This window comes from Triticum aestivum, chromosome 2B, assembly GCF_018294505.1.
Source record: "Triticum aestivum cultivar Chinese Spring chromosome 2B, IWGSC CS RefSeq v2.1, whole genome shotgun sequence".
Lineage (NCBI taxonomy): Eukaryota > Viridiplantae > Streptophyta > Magnoliopsida > Poales > Poaceae > Triticum > Triticum aestivum.
In genome coordinates this window covers 619,788,722-619,804,322 of record NC_057798.1, presented here as the reverse complement: position 1 = coordinate 619,804,322, position 15,601 = coordinate 619,788,722, and the positions used below count along the sequence as shown (strand labels likewise).

Below are 15,601 nucleotides of genomic sequence, written 5' to 3'. Positions count from 1 at the left end.
AGCCATAACCTAGTAGGAAACCTTCATGAAATTTAGGAGCAAATTTAGAGTGACGATGCTTATCAAGAATGTAGCACTTTGAGCCGAATACTCGAAAGTATCCAACTTGGGGTTTGTTACCGGTGAGGAGCTCGTATGCCGTCTTGCCGAGTAGCTTGTGAAGATACAAGCGATTTGTTGCATGACAAGCTGTCTCAACCGCTTCTGCCCAAAAGTGCTTCGGTGTCTTGTACTCATCAAGCATCGTTCTCGCCATTTCGATGAGCGTCCGGTTCTTCCTCTCAACAACTCCATTTTGTTGAGGTGTGTACGTAGCCAAAAACTCGTGTGAAATCCCTTCTTCGTCAAGAAAGGTGTCCACATTTGCGTTCTTGAACTCCGTTCCATTGTTGCTGCGAACCTTCTTGATCTTCACTTCAAATTGATTTTGGGCCTTCCTAGCGAAGTTTTTGAAGATCTTTTGGACCTGCGATTTATCATCGAGAAAGAACACCCACGTAAATCTTGAAAAATCATCAACTATAACTAGACCAAAAGAATTTCCACCGAGACTCTTGTAAGAGTTGGGACCAAAAAGATCCATGTGTAGTAGCTCGAGTGGCCTCCTTGTGGTCATGATGTTCTTCACGGGATGCCTTCCTCCAACCTGTTTACCTGCCTGACAAGCATTGCAAAGTCTATCCTTATCAAATATGACATCTTTAACTCCAAGAATATGATTTCCTTTAATAAGCTTGTCAAGGTTTCGCATACCAACATGACCTAGTCGTCTATGCCATAACCAACCTTTTGAGGATTTAGCAATGAAGCAAGTTTTAGGTTGGGCCTTTTTAGTGAAATCAACAATGTATAGATCACCTCTACGCACACCGGTAAAGACCATTTTATGATTGTCTCGACGAAACACTTGGCAATCTACTTCAGTAAATAGGACATTGAAACCGAAATCAGCAACTCTAGATACTGAAAGTAAGTTGTATCCAAGAGATTCAACGAGCATGACATTTTGTATGGAGCTATCATGTGATATGGCCACCTTACCGAGGCCAACCACCTTACCCTTTGAGTTGTCACCGAAAGTGACATACTTTCGAGGACTATCATTATCAGCAAGCTCACGAAACATGTCTTTATCTCCGGTCATGTGATCGGTACATCCACTATCAAGAACCCATTCCTTTCCTCCTGACATATATCCTCGAAGATTTGCCATAAGACCAAAATGTCTCATTGCATCATCAAGATCGATAATGAGGTGGTTCATCACAAAACCCCGCCGCCTATGGAGGCTTCTAGGCGTTTTTGGGTGAGCTATCTTGATTCAAGCATTTGGCATTACGGTGGACCTCTCCTCTGATACAAGAGTAAGGAGAAATCGGTTGTATCATATGATAATTTTGTTGCCCATCCACATGTGATAATAAAAGAAAATGGTCCTAAGTGGAGTGCTCCCAAAACTGGATGGGTCAAGCTGGCCATGGATGGGTACATCGAGATGACAAAGGTGGGACCATATTTTCCTCATGTAGGCAACTGTTCTCATGTCGGGATTCTCTTGAAGCGGAGCTGGGTGCATGTATGGAAGTGACCTTCTAGTTGAGATAGAGATGGATTCAATTGTTGCTGTCAAGTTGATCCAAGGCAAGGAGGTTGATAGATAGGTCTACTCATCACTTATTATGGAGATTAGACACCTTATGTCTCTTCATGATTCTTGTATTATTCATGTTAATCATAGCCAAAATAATGTTAGTGATAGTATAGCCAAATTTGCTCGTTTAGAAGGCAAAACCATGGCTTGGATTGGCTTGGGCCCTTCAGACGTTATGGAGCTGGCTATGATTGATTGTATGAACTGATTCAGTTGAGTAATACGATATTTCACTTTGCAAGAAAAAGGATGAATAAATATTTACTCATTGTGCATACCTTGCAAACAGACATAATACTTCCCGGGAAAAAATGCACATTATACTCACATGGACTTTCTAAGAGAGTAACAATTTTTAGGACAACTCTATACCTGCAAATAAAGTACGATGTGTTTCTGCTCGTCCGTCGTCGTACGTTTATGTTTCACAAAAAAGCCCCTGATTTTTCCCTTAAGTAACCCCTGGTTCAACATTAAGTGCCCTTTCTCAGCCCAACCGCGGTAGCCGCTATCTTGCACTCCTAGCAACTGGTTAGTATTCCACGTTTTTCCAATTCGCTCTGTTTTCGGCCCATTTAAGTCCATGGCCTTTTATTATTTACATGTGTTCGAATAAACAACATGATAATGCTATAACTTTTGCAACTATAACTCGGATTATACTAATTTGTATATGTAATTTGATTAGAAAAATGCTTAGTTTCCAACAGTGCTATTATTTGTTCTTGTTAACCACTTTAAGTTTCTGTTTAGGGCATAACCTTAATTAACCTAATTAATTGCAGTGTCGTATTTTGAAAATGCTAACACACAATATAACTTTTATATGAAGTATGTTAGGAGGGCCTAAATGGATCGGACGGAGTATGAATTATCAGTTTCAATGGGCATATAGGAGTAATAAAGAAATGAGAGAATAAAGGGCGTGATCAATGGGGATAAAAAAAGTGAGATTCAAAAATATATGAAGGAGAGAATCCTTTTACTAGAATCCTTTTATTGAGTTTTTTCTCACGATTTGGTGCAAATCCCAAACATTACTTCAACTTACAAATAATGCCTTGGTATGATATATTTTGAAAATTAGGCTCTTTATAAGATCAGAATCGCTGTACAAAAACCGTACCAAAATTACTGTCTGTGTAGCATGCTTCTTAATGTACTACTAGACCTCAGTGTGCGCCTCTCTGCCGTGGCCGGGCACAATTCGGATATTGTTGGGTTGTGTTGATGGATATTTCAGTGGACACGACAAATATCTCTCCCGTTGCAACACACGGTCATATGTGCTAGTTTTTTTTAAAGATATTTTAGAATAATAACTTGGAAAAGGGAGAAGTAAAAAAAACTTGAAAAAAAGGGGAAAACACCATTCCTGAGTAGAAGAGCGTTACTTCCGGCCTAATAGGCCCACTGTCTCTCTATAAGAAAAGCCCACTGGCATAAACCCTGGACGAGTGAGTGTACAGTACACTGCATTGTACGCAGGCGCAAACCCCCCCATCCCGTACCTAGACCGGCGGCACAAGCGAGAGAACAATGGCGGACGAGCACGAGGAGCCCCCCAACCACCCCGCTCCCCCCGCTCCGCCCGTTCCGGCGTACATCCAGGAGCTCGACACGAAAGGATGCGAGTGGGATATGGCTCCGCTCGACCCGCATCGGCGGACTCTGGCTCTTTTGGAGGCAGCCTGCCTGATCAGGACGAATCGTCAAACCTGTGTCAAGGTGAGCAGATCTGTCTTTGTTATTTATGATGATTCCGATCAGCGATACACCGGGCCACCCGGAGTTATCCGGTAGGTCCGTCCGCCCGTACGTCGGAAATCCTCGTGCACGTCGCGTACGCACGGAGTTTCGACCCGCGACCAAAACTCCCTTGAAAAAACCCCCCCAAAAAACCCCTCCTTTTTCGGCCGGCGACCCAACCAATCGGTCCGTACGTCGGCGTTGTGATGGCCTGCCACGGCTCACAAAAATAATCCGCCTTTCGGCCTCCAGCCCATCAAAGCCCAATTAGCCCCCGGCGCTAGGTCTTGTGGTTTGTCCTTCCGCCCGAGGGGGCGGCGCCGCCGCCGCCGCCATGGATGCTTTCAGTGTTTTAGCTTTTTATCGAGAGCGTACTTGGTTTTAGCCAGAAATTTCTCCCCTCTTTCTGTCCCCGTATTGTTCTGCTCTGTTATTACTGATTGATTTTGGTACCTCAGGATATTCCCGACTTCGAGATACCAGTAATGGCGGATGAAGAGGAGTATTATGGATTGATGCTTCAAATCCAACAGCACGTCCGGAGCGTCCAGTCAATTCCCTTGTATGGCAAACCAGTTACGCCTCCGGTACTTGATATCAGCGAGGAAGTGTTCTACATCGTACGACTGATGAGTGATCAGACAAATGATCACGTCGATCAGTTGTTTCGATCGTCAGACATGTACTATTTGGGTTTCAAGCCAGTCGATGCAATCGAGTACTTTGCGTTTGCAGATACTCCCTCCGTTCGGTAATAGATGACCCCGTCGTATTTTTTGCGAAACAGTCCTTCTATTTTTTCCGACCAATCCCGCGGTCCTCCGCTCCCGACATAGAACTCCGTCGCTCACCATTCTTGCTCGCCCGCTCGCCGTCTTGGCTCTCCGACGCCGCCCCCCACCGCCTTCCTCCCTCCCCCGCCCCACGCCGCCTTCCTCCCCCGAACCACGCTGCGATGCTGCCGGCTCGTCCCCCTCCTCGTTCCCCACCGTCTCAAGCTTCAATTTTTGCCACATCGCCGGTGGTTGATCTGCCGGCAGAATTGCGGGCGGCGGCCTGGAGCGGCAGTACGCAAGCTCTGACTCCATACCGAGCCAGCCGGCACACCCGCCAAGGAGCTCCGCCAGCCGCTGCCCTAGCGCCCGCGGCCGTCAATGCGTGGTCGGGCGCCGCGTCGATGTTGCCGCTGCTCGGCGCCGCCGTCGCCGACTCGTGGCTCGGCCGGTACCGCACCATCGTCGCCTCCTTCGTTATCTACATCACGGTCAGCCTAGCCACCTCTCACCTCTGGAATCCCTTTCTCCATTCTCAAGTATACTGTTCAGTTAACCTCTCTGTAGTCTGTAGGCGCCATAAGATTGGATCAAAGCATTAGTCTTTTTTGTCCTGCACAAATCCCGCTTGCCAGTAGTCATTGGATCAAAGCATTAGTCATTTCTCTGTAGTCTGTACTCCCATCTGCCACTTGCGTGCGACTTGAGATCGCACAAATCCCGCACAGATGGCGCACAGATTTGGGCACTAGGCTGCATCTTCAGAAACATGCAGCTATTCTTTGCCGTATCTTGGTTCAGTCCTCTGTTTCTGCTAGATTTTTTGTTCTCCACTTGTGTGTACACTGAAGGGAAAATTCAGAACCTGAGCTCTCTCTGAAGAAGGGGATGCAGTTACCAGTTAACTGAATTTCTTCTTTTCTGGTGATCTGACATGTGTGTTTGTTTATTTCTCTTGCTCTCTTGGCTGCTCCAGTGGCACAAAGGCGAGCTACCTTGGCGTGCAGAAGAGGCCCCCGTCCCTTGCCTTGTGCCCGGCGACCAACAACTGCGTGTCGACGTCCGAGAGGATAAGCAATTCCAATCACTACGCTCCCCCATGGCAACCATCTGTGTTCAGTTCTTTCACCATTGATCATGAACCACATTATATGATAAATTCAGTGAGTAAGAAATTGCAGAGTCCCAAATATGACAAAAATGACATCTGCATTTTCTAAAAACAATTTAGTTGCAATACAATGTCAATTACCTGAAGCAGCACATTCGGATTTAGTTGCAATACAATGTCAATAGTTGCAATACAAGGTCAGTTAGTTGCTTCATTTGTTATTATTATTATTACCACTGATGTGTTTCTAGAAGAAACAATTATTACTCCTAATTCATGCTCACACAACCACTTCATGCTCATACAATCATACAAGTTGAACCACATAGTTATTGACACAGAGATTGCCATGTTGCTAATAAAAAAATTGCATCATCCTTTCCTTTCATATACAGTAATCAAATCTGTTGGAGTTTACACACAATCTGTGCTCGTATCCTATGCTCTTCCTGGTCATCAACAATGGAAATGATTGTGTGAAATTTAACACATTACTGGCCTGCAAACTGCTTCCATTATCCTGCTGAACACAACCTTTGCAGGGACGCACGGAATTGCTCCTTTCCCTTTCTCTGCTTCTTTTCCTTTCTTTGCTTGGAGGGCGCTGCTGCTCTTCTTTCTCTTTCTCTGCTTCGAAGGTGGTGGTGGTGCTGCTACTGCTTGTAGAGTACTGCTGCTTGGAGGATGTTGCTGGTCTTCTTTCCCTTTCTTTGCTTGGAGGGCGCTGCTGCTCTTCTTTCTCTTTCTCTGCTTCGAAGGTGGTGGTGGTGCTGCTACTGCTTGTAGAGTACTGCTGCTTGGAGGATGTTGCTGGTCTTCTTTCCCTTTCTCTGCTTGGAAGGTGCTGCTGCTCCTCTTTCTCTTTCTCTGCTTCAAAGGTGCTGCTGCTGCTGCCTCGAGGTCTGCTGCTGCTATAAGTGCTAAGGTTTGCTCAACTAGCTCAACGTTTAAAGAGAGAGCGATAGGAAGCCTTCCTTCTTGCTGCCGGCGCTCTTTTTGCATGTGAGGAATCTTGTAGCCTATCCCTCCTTTTTCTCTCATAATCTCTCTCATGCATGATTGCAGTGTCACGAAGCTTCGAGCTAACGTGTTGACATCATAGTTTTGATATTCTTCCTCCACGCCTTCTATCAATTCCCTTATGCTTTGAGGTGCTCTGCAATCGGTATGCGACTGGAGAGACCTGAAGAAGCAAAGATCAAGAATATTCAGGTCGGGGCTATTTGGAGGTTGCTGGATCAACTTGATATCCAGACCGGTCTGTTCTACGGCCCGTCGAAAAACCTCGTCACTAGGCTTAAGATGCGGTGTAGCATTATCTTGCTGGATAAAGATGGTCCGTTCTTCATCTTCATCGGGCCACAGGTCATGGATAGCTGGAATCAGTTTCTCACACATATAGAGCCTCATTACATCTCTTGTAACTTTCAATGATTTGAGTTCAAGTGTCCCTCTTTCTCTATTTTCACTCCTTCTTTGAGCCGGAGACTCTGTGACAAAGGCCCAAATGCCTATCTTTCCATCAAACGTGACGACACCAACATTGCCATATCTTGGTTTAGCCACGGCCGCAAGAAACATCACCTTCGCGATGCTATCCTTATGATGCAAGGTGCGTAAGGGATCAGGTTCTTCGGGAAGCAGCAAGTAGCCGTTCTCCTCCTGTGTCAGATTGAACCATTTCTCATCCATATAAACTATGTCGTCTAATTCCCGGAAAAGAGGCCAAGGAGTTCTCAGCCAATTCTCATCAGCCATAGAAATGCAAAATCTCAATCTCTCTATCTCGTTGGCTGGCTTTATCGTGGGCCTCAGTTTGTTAGTGTTGCGCCTCAACTCACCCAACACGAACCTTGCGTGTAAGGTCGTGCAGCTTACACCCAGAGACCTTGCTAGACTTCGAAATGTCCTCCGCCTATTCAGTGGGATTGTCGCCATCCTCGACAGGTCCAGATCTTTCGGCTTACGGCCGACTCTTCTTTTCTTTTGGTTCGAGACATCAACTTCCTCCCCTCGTGCAATTTGGCGATTTGCTCTTCTCCATATTCTGCTAACAGTGCTTAGGCTTGTTTTCAGTACGTCGGCAACGAGCTTCTTGTCTGTTTTCACTACTTGTCCATCTTTGTTCTTGATTACTTTGAGAGCAAAATAAACACCAAATCTCTCCTTATTTGTCAGTTCTCTGCTTTTTGGATGCTGAGCACCTTCAAGTTGTACTTCTTCTTCTTGAGGAAACAAATTCAGATCTGGCACTTGTTCTTCTTGAGGATTCCAATTCAGATCTGATACTTGTTCTTGAGGAATGAAATGTAAATCTGGTTCTTCTTGTTCTTCTTGAGGAGTCCAATTCATATCTTGTTCTTCTTGAGGAAACAAATTCAGATCTGGCACTTGTTCTTCTTGAGGATTCCAATTCAGATCTGATACTTGTTCTTGAGGAATGAAATGTAAATCTGGTTCTTCTTGTTCTTCTTGAGGAGTCCAATTCATATCTTGTTCTTCTTGAGGAAGCCAATTCAGATCTGGTACTTGTTCTTCTTGAGGATTCCAATTCAGATCTGGTACTTGTTCTTGAGGAATGAAATGTAAATCTAGTTCTTCTTGAGGAGTCCAATTCATATCTTGTTCTTGTTCTTCTTGAGGAAGCCAATTTAAATCTGGTTCTTCTTGTTCTTCTGGTTCTTCAAGTTCCCAATCATCATCTTGCCGAGGACTCATGTTGAGATCAACACCAAACATCATCATAGTGGGGGCGATGACACAACCTGAGCTCACTGTGACACGTAAGTTGAAAAGCAGAGTCAAAAACTGTGATAAACATTAGGCATTCATCCAGTTTATCTTTACTTTAGTTTGTGCAAATAAAGAATGAAAATAATAATTGAGGATTATTACAAAGACAGAAATGTGTTGAAAATGGAGTACGCAATTAAAATTCTTGCATTGCATGTTAATTTGTTTATCCTCTGACTTTTTAAGATTATTGCTTTGCTTCATGATTTCTGGTATGCCTCACTTGTTTCAAAACATGCACATGTTAAGACCGATAGACTGAAATATGTTGCCTCACTTGCTTATACGTGAGCTGAGAGACTGAGAGATAATCACAAGAGATTCAGTTTTATTTTTCGTTCTAGTAGCCTACTTGGTGCTTTTGTATAGGCAGCCCTAATGTATCAACTGTAGAAATGTCAGTTCAGTGTGTAATATGAATCTTTTTTGCCTTTATAAATTGCAGAAGAAGAAAGGTAAATTTCAGCATTCTAGCTTTCTTGCTGGGGGAGCTACATCTGCTGCTAGGAAACTGGTTGCTCAAAATGGGACTCTGAAGGTATGCAATTCTTATCTGCAAACAGCTCTTACACCAGTTTTATCAGGCAACATGCTGACACAACCTGAACTTTATTGTTGGCAGGCTATTTGGCCTCACAGTGGCCACTATCGCCCCACAGAGGAGAACTTCCAGGAGTTTAAAAGCTTCCTCAATGACAACTTGGTTGATCTCACTGATGCACCTGAAGAAACTGGCTCTCTTCAGACAACTCAAGTCATTCAAACAACATCTACAGAGACAGAAAAACGTGAGGAACCAGTGGTGGCGCGCGAGAAGATCCTTCAGAGGAGATGGTGGTAGCAGCTGCACCCCTGTGGTAGCATCAGCATCTACAGAAGAACCAGTGGTAGCATCAACATCAACATCAACATCTACAGATCGTTCAGAGGATCGACATCTATAGAAGAACCTGTGGTAGCAGCTGCACCCCTGTGGCCACGAACCTTGCCGTGGAGATGCAGGGACACCTTCCCACGCTACAGCAAGGAGGAGAGGAAGATGGAGCCGCGGCGGAAGATGGAGCTGCGGCGCCTGAGCCTGGCAGCGGCGGAAGATGGAATCGCGGCGCCTGAGCCTGGCAGCGGCGGAAGATGGAGCCACGGCGCCTGAGCCTGGCAGCGGCGGAAGATGGAGCCACGGCGCCTGAGCCTGGCAGAGGCAGAAGATGGAGCCGCGGCGCCTGATCCTGGCAGCGGCGGAGACGGAGCTCGATGTGCTGGAGTCACCGGCGCTATCTTGCTGCCGGAGACGGAGCTCGAGGTACTCGGAGGTGGGGAGCTCGAGGTGCTGGGTGCGGGAGCTCGAGGAGCTGACGCCGGCGACGGGGTCCTAGTGCTAGGGATGGAGCTCGAGGTTCTGGCCGGCGGGAGATCGAGGTTCTGGCCGGCGGACGGAGGTTCCGCGCGGTGGATCGCGACGAGCGGACGGAGAACTGGGTACTGGATTGTAATGATTTCAAATTTCGGAAGGGCCTTATTGTAAAATTGATTTGTTCACGATTCCGCCTCCCCTGGAGTCATCTATTACCGAACGGAGGGAGTATTAAATTGCCATCCTGGATAAAACACTCACATCTGCCATATGGGTCTGAGCACGGCAAGATGTAAGTTCTACGTTTCCTTTATCTTCATCTTTTGATCTTGTTTGTGCATGAATGCATTGGCTTCTGTAAGGCTAGAAAAAGCTGCTGAAATAGATGGAGTTCTACTTATGCAGCATTGAGTTAATTGATACTCCCTCCGTCCGGAAATACTTGTCATCAAAACGGATAAAAGGGGATGTATCTAACATATTTTAGTTCTAGATACATCTCTTTTTATCCATTTTAATGACAAGTATCTTCGGACGGAGGGAGTATTATCTTTACTCATTTTTCCTTGCCTTTTTGGATTGTCGATTAACAGATGGCAGTGTACCTTTTCTGTTAAGCCTTTGCGTTACATCATATCAACAGATGTACAGTAGGTTATCAATTTCTGATGTGGTTACTGAATGTTGACTTCTTTTTTGTAATTGTGTCCTGACTAGGCTCTTTGAGTTCCTAATAACTATTGGCTTCTGGATTTGCCGTGTAGCTTTCCTTTAGGCACGGGGCGGTGCTATTTTCCACCACTGTTGTGTATTCTCCTTTGCCTGGTTTGATGTTGAGGTAGTGGTTGGTTTCTGTGGGTGTATATTTTGCATCAGGATTTTAGAACAACGGAATATTAGGTCTGGCATTTTCATGTCGTTTTTTTTGGAAGATGGTGTTGAGTGGTGGTGGCTGGTGTGTGCACACGCTCCTAGTCAGTTTACAATGCGTTTATTGTGTTGATTGATAGGAGAATAAACAGCTAGTAGTAGCTTAAGTATTTACATTGAAGAGTGCATGACCATGCTATGAATCCACCGATCAAGCTTCAGTGCACTTTGCATGTTCTGTTTTTTTTATGAACCTTTTTTATATAAAAATTTCAAAGCCTTTACTCGGGGACAAGTATCTGATCGCTTCCCAAATTTGAATTGGCTGTAAGATATGATTTTCAAGTAACAGTCTTGGATATTTTAAAGAAACTACAATTTCACAACAATAGACAAACATAAATAGTAGAGTTGGTTATGTGTGCAAAGTAAAAACAGCATCTGGGTAATGTAATATTGCTACACCATTTCTCATAGCTAAGAGCCAATAAAATGTCGAAACATGCCGTTTCATTTTTTTTGTTTATTTGTCTTTCTGAGGTATCACTGTGCTCAAATACACAATTATTGTTTATTTTTTTGCAACTTGATTGTGTGACGTTATATAACGCATGCATTGTTACCTGCAGACTTGACACTATTTTTGGACTGCACTGGTGGAACCAAATTCTGTACACGTATATGAAATGTACGCCCAACAACTATAAGAAGGACGATCCCCAAAGACTCAAGGTCCTTAAATGGTCTATCTTGATGTTTGCGGAACCTCCGAGACTACGCTCTCATCAAACAAGGGTCGGATCATTGATCGGGAGTGCAGAGAATGGAGATATTGGCAGTTCTGAAGAAGGAATTCATAACTGGAAGACTTTGAGTAAAGTAGGCTTTCGCTATAAACTGAAGCCAGAATATACTCGCTCCATGTATGTGCTTGATAAGCATACGCAGTATAAGCTTTTCTGCGAAAAGAATAAGGAGTTTGTACCTTGGCCTATTGCTGGGGCCGATGGGGAGATTTTGGTGTTCAAATATGATGAAGTGCTGGTTCTACATATTATTAAGATTCAGCAGGACGCAGCCCTGGGTAGGATATGTGAACTTCTTGAGAAGCAGCCGTCTCCAAGAAGCGATTGGAAGAATCATGTACACCCAAAGCTGCGTCGAAATGTCCCTACCTACCTTATCTTCATCCTCACCCGCGGAGAGGTGTTTACTTGTATCACTTAAAGATTTAGCCTAGCATGCATTTTTTGTTTCAACTAGTTTGCTGATCATTTTAAATATATTACAGGAATTCTCTGTTCGAGTAAGGGTGGCTGCTGGTCTTCTTCTGAAGAACAGCCTACAGAAGGATTTTGGGAGAATGGTTATTGCTTCTCAAGAGTACGTCAAATCTGAGCTGGTTAGTTGCATATGTGAAGTCAATAATACACTGATTCAGTCCACTGCTAGAGCAGTATCAATAGCAATTCTTAAGATGATTGGTGCTCCACAATGGAAAGACTATTCAAAGCTTTACAAGATTGTATGAAGAATGGTGTTCTAAATGAGATGGAAGGTGCCATGTTGATGATGTTAGAGGTAATAATCTCACTTTACACAGCAGTGGATTAAACACACTTGCTGGTCTTTAACCTTTATTGTTGTTGACAGATTTGTGAGAGAGTTCCTCTACAGCTTGGTTGTAATAATCCTGGCCTGTTAGAACGAGCAATCAATTATTTCTTCAGAAGATGCCTTAAGGTTATACACTGTTATGGAATTTTACTTAGATTGTAATGTTTATTGAGTTCATCATAACATGACGGTTCCTTTGATCTCTTTTGTCGTAACAGATGTTTGAGTCGTCGCATGCGAGTCTTAGAAAATTGGCATTGGACTCTGTTAATCGCTACATTATAGTATTACCAATAGTAAGAATCTCCTTTTCTTCCTCCCTACAGTTGTGCCCGGTTAATGTTGTTAACTAATCATATGGTTTTGTCCGCAGTTATTGCGCATGTACATTGATGACCGCTACCTTGAGGGCCTATCCTACCTTCTTAAGGTATTTTTCTTGCTTAATGGTTTGCTGTGGTTTTGCAATACTAGTTTCTTTTTGTTACCATTTTTTTGATTGTGTAAATTTGCAGCAAAATGGGGCTGGAATGAGAGAAACCAAATGGAAGGAGAGGGAAGCTGCTGCTAAGTTTATAGGCTCTATAGGAGAGGTTCATATGCATGAAGCACATCCCCGTCTTCCAGAGGTATGCCATCAGCTTAAGTGTCAAACACTCTAAAAATAGTGAGCATTAATTAATTCTTTTGAATTGAGTCCACAACTCCTAAGGTAGTGCAGAGAAGGGCAAGATTCTGAATAGAAGGGCATGCTGAATAGTATCAAACTCCTATTCAAGATCTTGCTTCAAGAAAGGCTGCATGCCAAATAGAATTAAGTTTAAATAACACCGTTTAGGTGTTCTCAAACCACCATTTGTCAAACATGGAATTAACTAGTTGCCAACTTCCCATCTTGGTGTCTCGTATAAGAGTGATTTAACAGTTAGAAGCTTACTACTGTAATATATAGTGCATAGCACTGTACTTTATGCATGTCATCAGACACATCTGAATTCTAGTATTTACTGAATGTTCCTATTTAGCTGTACCTTTTCCTAATAAGTTTCCCTTTTTTTTGCAGGTTATCAATTTACTGATTGGACTTCTTAAAGACGAAGCCCGTGCTGTATCAACTGCTACTTGCATGAGTCTACATCATTATAGCAAGTTTATTGTGCAGGTCTGTTTTGCTAAAGATAACGTTTTATGGACGTTAATGTGCTCTCAGTCTATGCATGTTAATTACCAAATTTGTGGTTCTTTCTCGTTATCACACAGTTGTTTTTCCTTTGCTGACGCAGAGCCTTGGCCATCCAAATGGCTGTTTACAATTTGAGGATATCCTAACAACTTTACATGAAAGGATAACAGATATTGACTATGATGTTGCGAGAGCTGCCATTTCTGCATTGGCGGTCTTTGAAGAGGTTATTTATTTATCTTCAATCGGTTTATTTTGGGTACAGTTAGCACTGTACTGATTCATGTTTTCAGGAGGCTGCAACCCTTCAAAAGCTTATTCATCAGCTTAGCTCTGAGGAGGACCTGTTTCCACTCCTTTGCTGTTTTACAACTGTTGCAAAGGTAGCCTTGTTTACTTGTTTTCAGATATGTATTATTTCTATAATCTGTATTTGCTTTACCTATGCTAAGATAGTTGAACATTCTGGGCTGCAAGATCTAAGAATTAGTTTCCACTATTACATATGTGGACATGATAAGTGGCTCTAAAACTGAATATTTATACTACCGTGTTAGAAATTTTATTTTTCTGACATGTCCACAGAAACTTTCCTTTCTATTTGCTAGGTAGAAGGCTGCCAAGCTTTTCTTCTGAAAGCTATTAAAGATCTTATTCCTTTATTAGACTGAAACCCCAATGCCTTATGTTTTTCTTTTTCAGATAGTGTGCCCTGGGTTTTCTGAGCTGGCTTATCCTGTGCTGCATGGTTGTTTAAATGTTATCAAATCTCAGTTATTCGAAGAGGTCTGTGCAACCTTTTAAAAATCCTCCTATAATGCTTTTCTCTAGTTCTTTATTTCATTGATATTCCACCTAGCAGTGTTCAGTCAAGATGTCTGAAGCCTTTCCCTTTCTACACGCAGGATTCCTTACGCAAGACACAAATCATTTTCAAGTGTTTGCATGTGCTGTCACTACTTGCACGAGGAGTTTCTGCTGATATAGGAGACTTGGTAAAATTTCTCACAAACTATATCCGAACTTCAAAATATAGCTTTCTATAATTTGTGCGAAGTTGACAAGATGTTTCCAGTTTAAAACATTGATTAATTCTAGTTACACATGAGCTTTCTTAGTAAATTGCTAGGGAAGTTTATGTCATGGCGCCATTGCATGCATTAGTCATAACGTTAAGTTGCAGATTGTTCTTAATATTGCGGGTCCTCTATTTGTTGATGGAAATTTCAGTTTATATTGTATTATATCAGCAACTCTTTGATTTTTATTTTCCTTTTAGATTACACCAAGCTTCTTGAGAGAGATTCTTGTGCCATGCTGCGAGTATGAAGTAGCTCTTGTTCAAGAAGCTGCTCTGGTCTTGGCAGGGGATCTTTCTGAGGTTGGCTGCAAAGCACCAGTGTTTACTAGTTGCATGATTTCATTAAAAATATGTTTCTTTGGTTTGCCAGAATGCTCATTTTGTGTGTTCAGGTGATTCAAAATGAAGAGGCAGCCGAGGAGTTGCGTGCAATTGTGGCCCGCTTCAGTCAGGCGGGGCCTGCTCGGTAGCAACAGAGGTGGTGGAGCTGCTCCTGAGAGCTGATTTTTGGTAGTTTATGTTTCCTCAAGCCATCTTGTTTTCTTTCGATGGGAAAACAGGGACAGGAATGTACAAAATTAGGTGGTGTGCCCATCTGAATGCAGCCTAATTAGGATGTGATTTTAGTATTGGGTTGCCTCAGAACGGAAAGAGCTTTATGAATGGTTACAAACTACGAAGTTGTTTATGCTCTCCAGTGCAAAGTGCTACTTACTACCCTGCTTGACATATACTTGTACTACTACAAATCGGTTGTAGAAATTGCCCCCTCGTATTGAATGTTCTTCCCAATTCATCCGGCTTATTTGTGATTAAGATATGCAAGTCCTTGAAGAATTCACTCAGAATTTTGCTTCCAATACGACTGACAGCAAGCAGTGTGCGTGGTGGGTTGGATGCAGTTTGCACCCTCCGAGCTACTAACATATACTGCTCCCACTGGGGACTGGGCACCACAGGGAAGGGCAGGCCAGCTTTGGAGAAGCTCTTCGACCGCCGGCCTATCCAGCTCCAGGAGCTGGAGTTCCATGTGGGTGGACTGTGGCAACCATTTTTCCCCGTTTTCTTTTTGACCTGCTGTGGCAAACAATTGTTGAAGGCACGACGGTTGGATACAAGAGGCTGATCCGGGCACCCCGTCGAGTCGAAGCCCGGTACCTGGAGCTATGTGTCAACAGTGCGTTTTCGTGGATCCCTTCTCGGGCGTACGTATCTTTTCCATCAAGTTTGGATCGGTCGTTGAAGCATCCTTTGTACTCCAATCAGTTTGAATCTTTCCTTGAAGCATCCTGCGGAGCACTTTGCCAAACCTAAATTGCTGAAGAGTGACGCGATCAGAATCTTTGCTTTCGGGGAAGTACTACTAATAATTATCAATTTCTGTATGACTGCATCTCTTCTCACCTGTGGGCTGACACCAGG

At 43.6% G+C, this 15,601-nt stretch overlaps 3 protein-coding genes across 4 annotated transcripts; 2 read left to right on the top strand and 1 right to left on the bottom strand.

The window, feature by feature from the left end:
* The first annotated feature begins 3,651 nt into the window (after nucleotides 1-3,651).
* On the top strand, nucleotides 3,652-5,647 carry LOC123046341 (solute carrier family 15 member 2). The gene is made up of 2 exons (XM_044469673.1): nucleotides 3,652-4,664; nucleotides 5,150-5,647. Exons 1-2 carry the CDS (start codon nucleotides 4,356-4,358, stop codon nucleotides 5,306-5,308), a joined length of 468 nt encoding a protein of 155 aa, XP_044325608.1. The 5' UTR covers nucleotides 3,652-4,355; the 3' UTR covers nucleotides 5,309-5,647.
* LOC123046335 (uncharacterized) lies at nucleotides 5,637-8,029 on the bottom strand. Its single transcript, XM_044469665.1, has 2 exons — nucleotides 5,989-8,029; nucleotides 5,637-5,868 (listed from the first exon to the last, which is right to left on the bottom strand). The coding sequence occupies exons 1-2, from the start codon at nucleotides 8,027-8,029 to the stop codon at nucleotides 5,768-5,770; spliced, it is 2,142 nt and encodes a 713-aa protein (XP_044325600.1). The 3' UTR covers nucleotides 5,637-5,767.
* Nucleotides 7,780-14,971, top strand: LOC123046336 (transportin-1). 2 transcript variants are annotated; one of them, XM_044469666.1, is made up of 16 exons: nucleotides 7,780-8,067; nucleotides 8,523-8,615; nucleotides 8,700-9,720; nucleotides 10,928-11,504; nucleotides 11,590-11,879; nucleotides 11,952-12,041; nucleotides 12,134-12,211; nucleotides 12,289-12,345; nucleotides 12,431-12,544; nucleotides 12,979-13,077; nucleotides 13,199-13,324; nucleotides 13,392-13,481; nucleotides 13,801-13,884; nucleotides 14,004-14,093; nucleotides 14,378-14,479; nucleotides 14,572-14,971. In XM_044469666.1, the coding sequence occupies exons 5-16, from the start codon at nucleotides 11,793-11,795 to the stop codon at nucleotides 14,647-14,649; spliced, it is 1,095 nt and encodes a 364-aa protein (XP_044325601.1). In that variant the 5' UTR covers nucleotides 7,780-8,067; nucleotides 8,523-8,615; nucleotides 8,700-9,720; nucleotides 10,928-11,504; nucleotides 11,590-11,792; the 3' UTR covers nucleotides 14,650-14,971. The 2 variants fall into 2 exon arrangements, with proteins under 2 accessions (XP_044325601.1, XP_044325602.1); XM_044469667.1 differs by lacking the exon at nucleotides 7,780-8,067 and having other exon boundaries at nucleotides 8,210-8,615; nucleotides 11,590-11,681; nucleotides 11,756-11,879.
* The last annotated feature ends 630 nt before the right edge of the window (nucleotides 14,972-15,601 follow it).

Bases quoted from the DNA above. Each gene is read 5' to 3' on its own strand.
- LOC123046336 (XM_044469666.1), top strand. From the start codon at position 11,793: ATGGAAAGACTATTCAAAGCTTTACAAGATTGTATGAAGAATGGTGTT. The intron at 11,880-11,951 runs GTAATAATCTCA...TGTTGTTGACAG, and splicing joins CCATGTTGATGATGTTAGAG to ATTTGTGAGAGAGTTCCTCT. The intron at 12,346-12,430 runs GTATTTTTCTTG...GTAAATTTGCAG, and splicing joins GCCTATCCTACCTTCTTAAG to CAAAATGGGGCTGGAATGAG.
- LOC123046335 (XM_044469665.1), bottom strand. From the start codon at position 8,029: ATGATGATGTTTGGTGTTGATCTCAACATGAGTCCTCGGCAAGATGAT. The intron at 5,869-5,988 runs GGAAAGAAGACC...AAGCAAAGAAAG, and splicing joins CGCCCTCCAAGCAAAGAAAG to GAAAAGAAGCAGAGAAAGGG.
- LOC123046341 (XM_044469673.1), top strand. From the start codon at position 4,356: ATGCTGCCGGCTCGTCCCCCTCCTCGTTCCCCACCGTCTCAAGCTTCA. The intron at 4,665-5,149 runs GTCAGCCTAGCC...TGGCTGCTCCAG, and splicing joins CCTTCGTTATCTACATCACG to TGGCACAAAGGCGAGCTACC.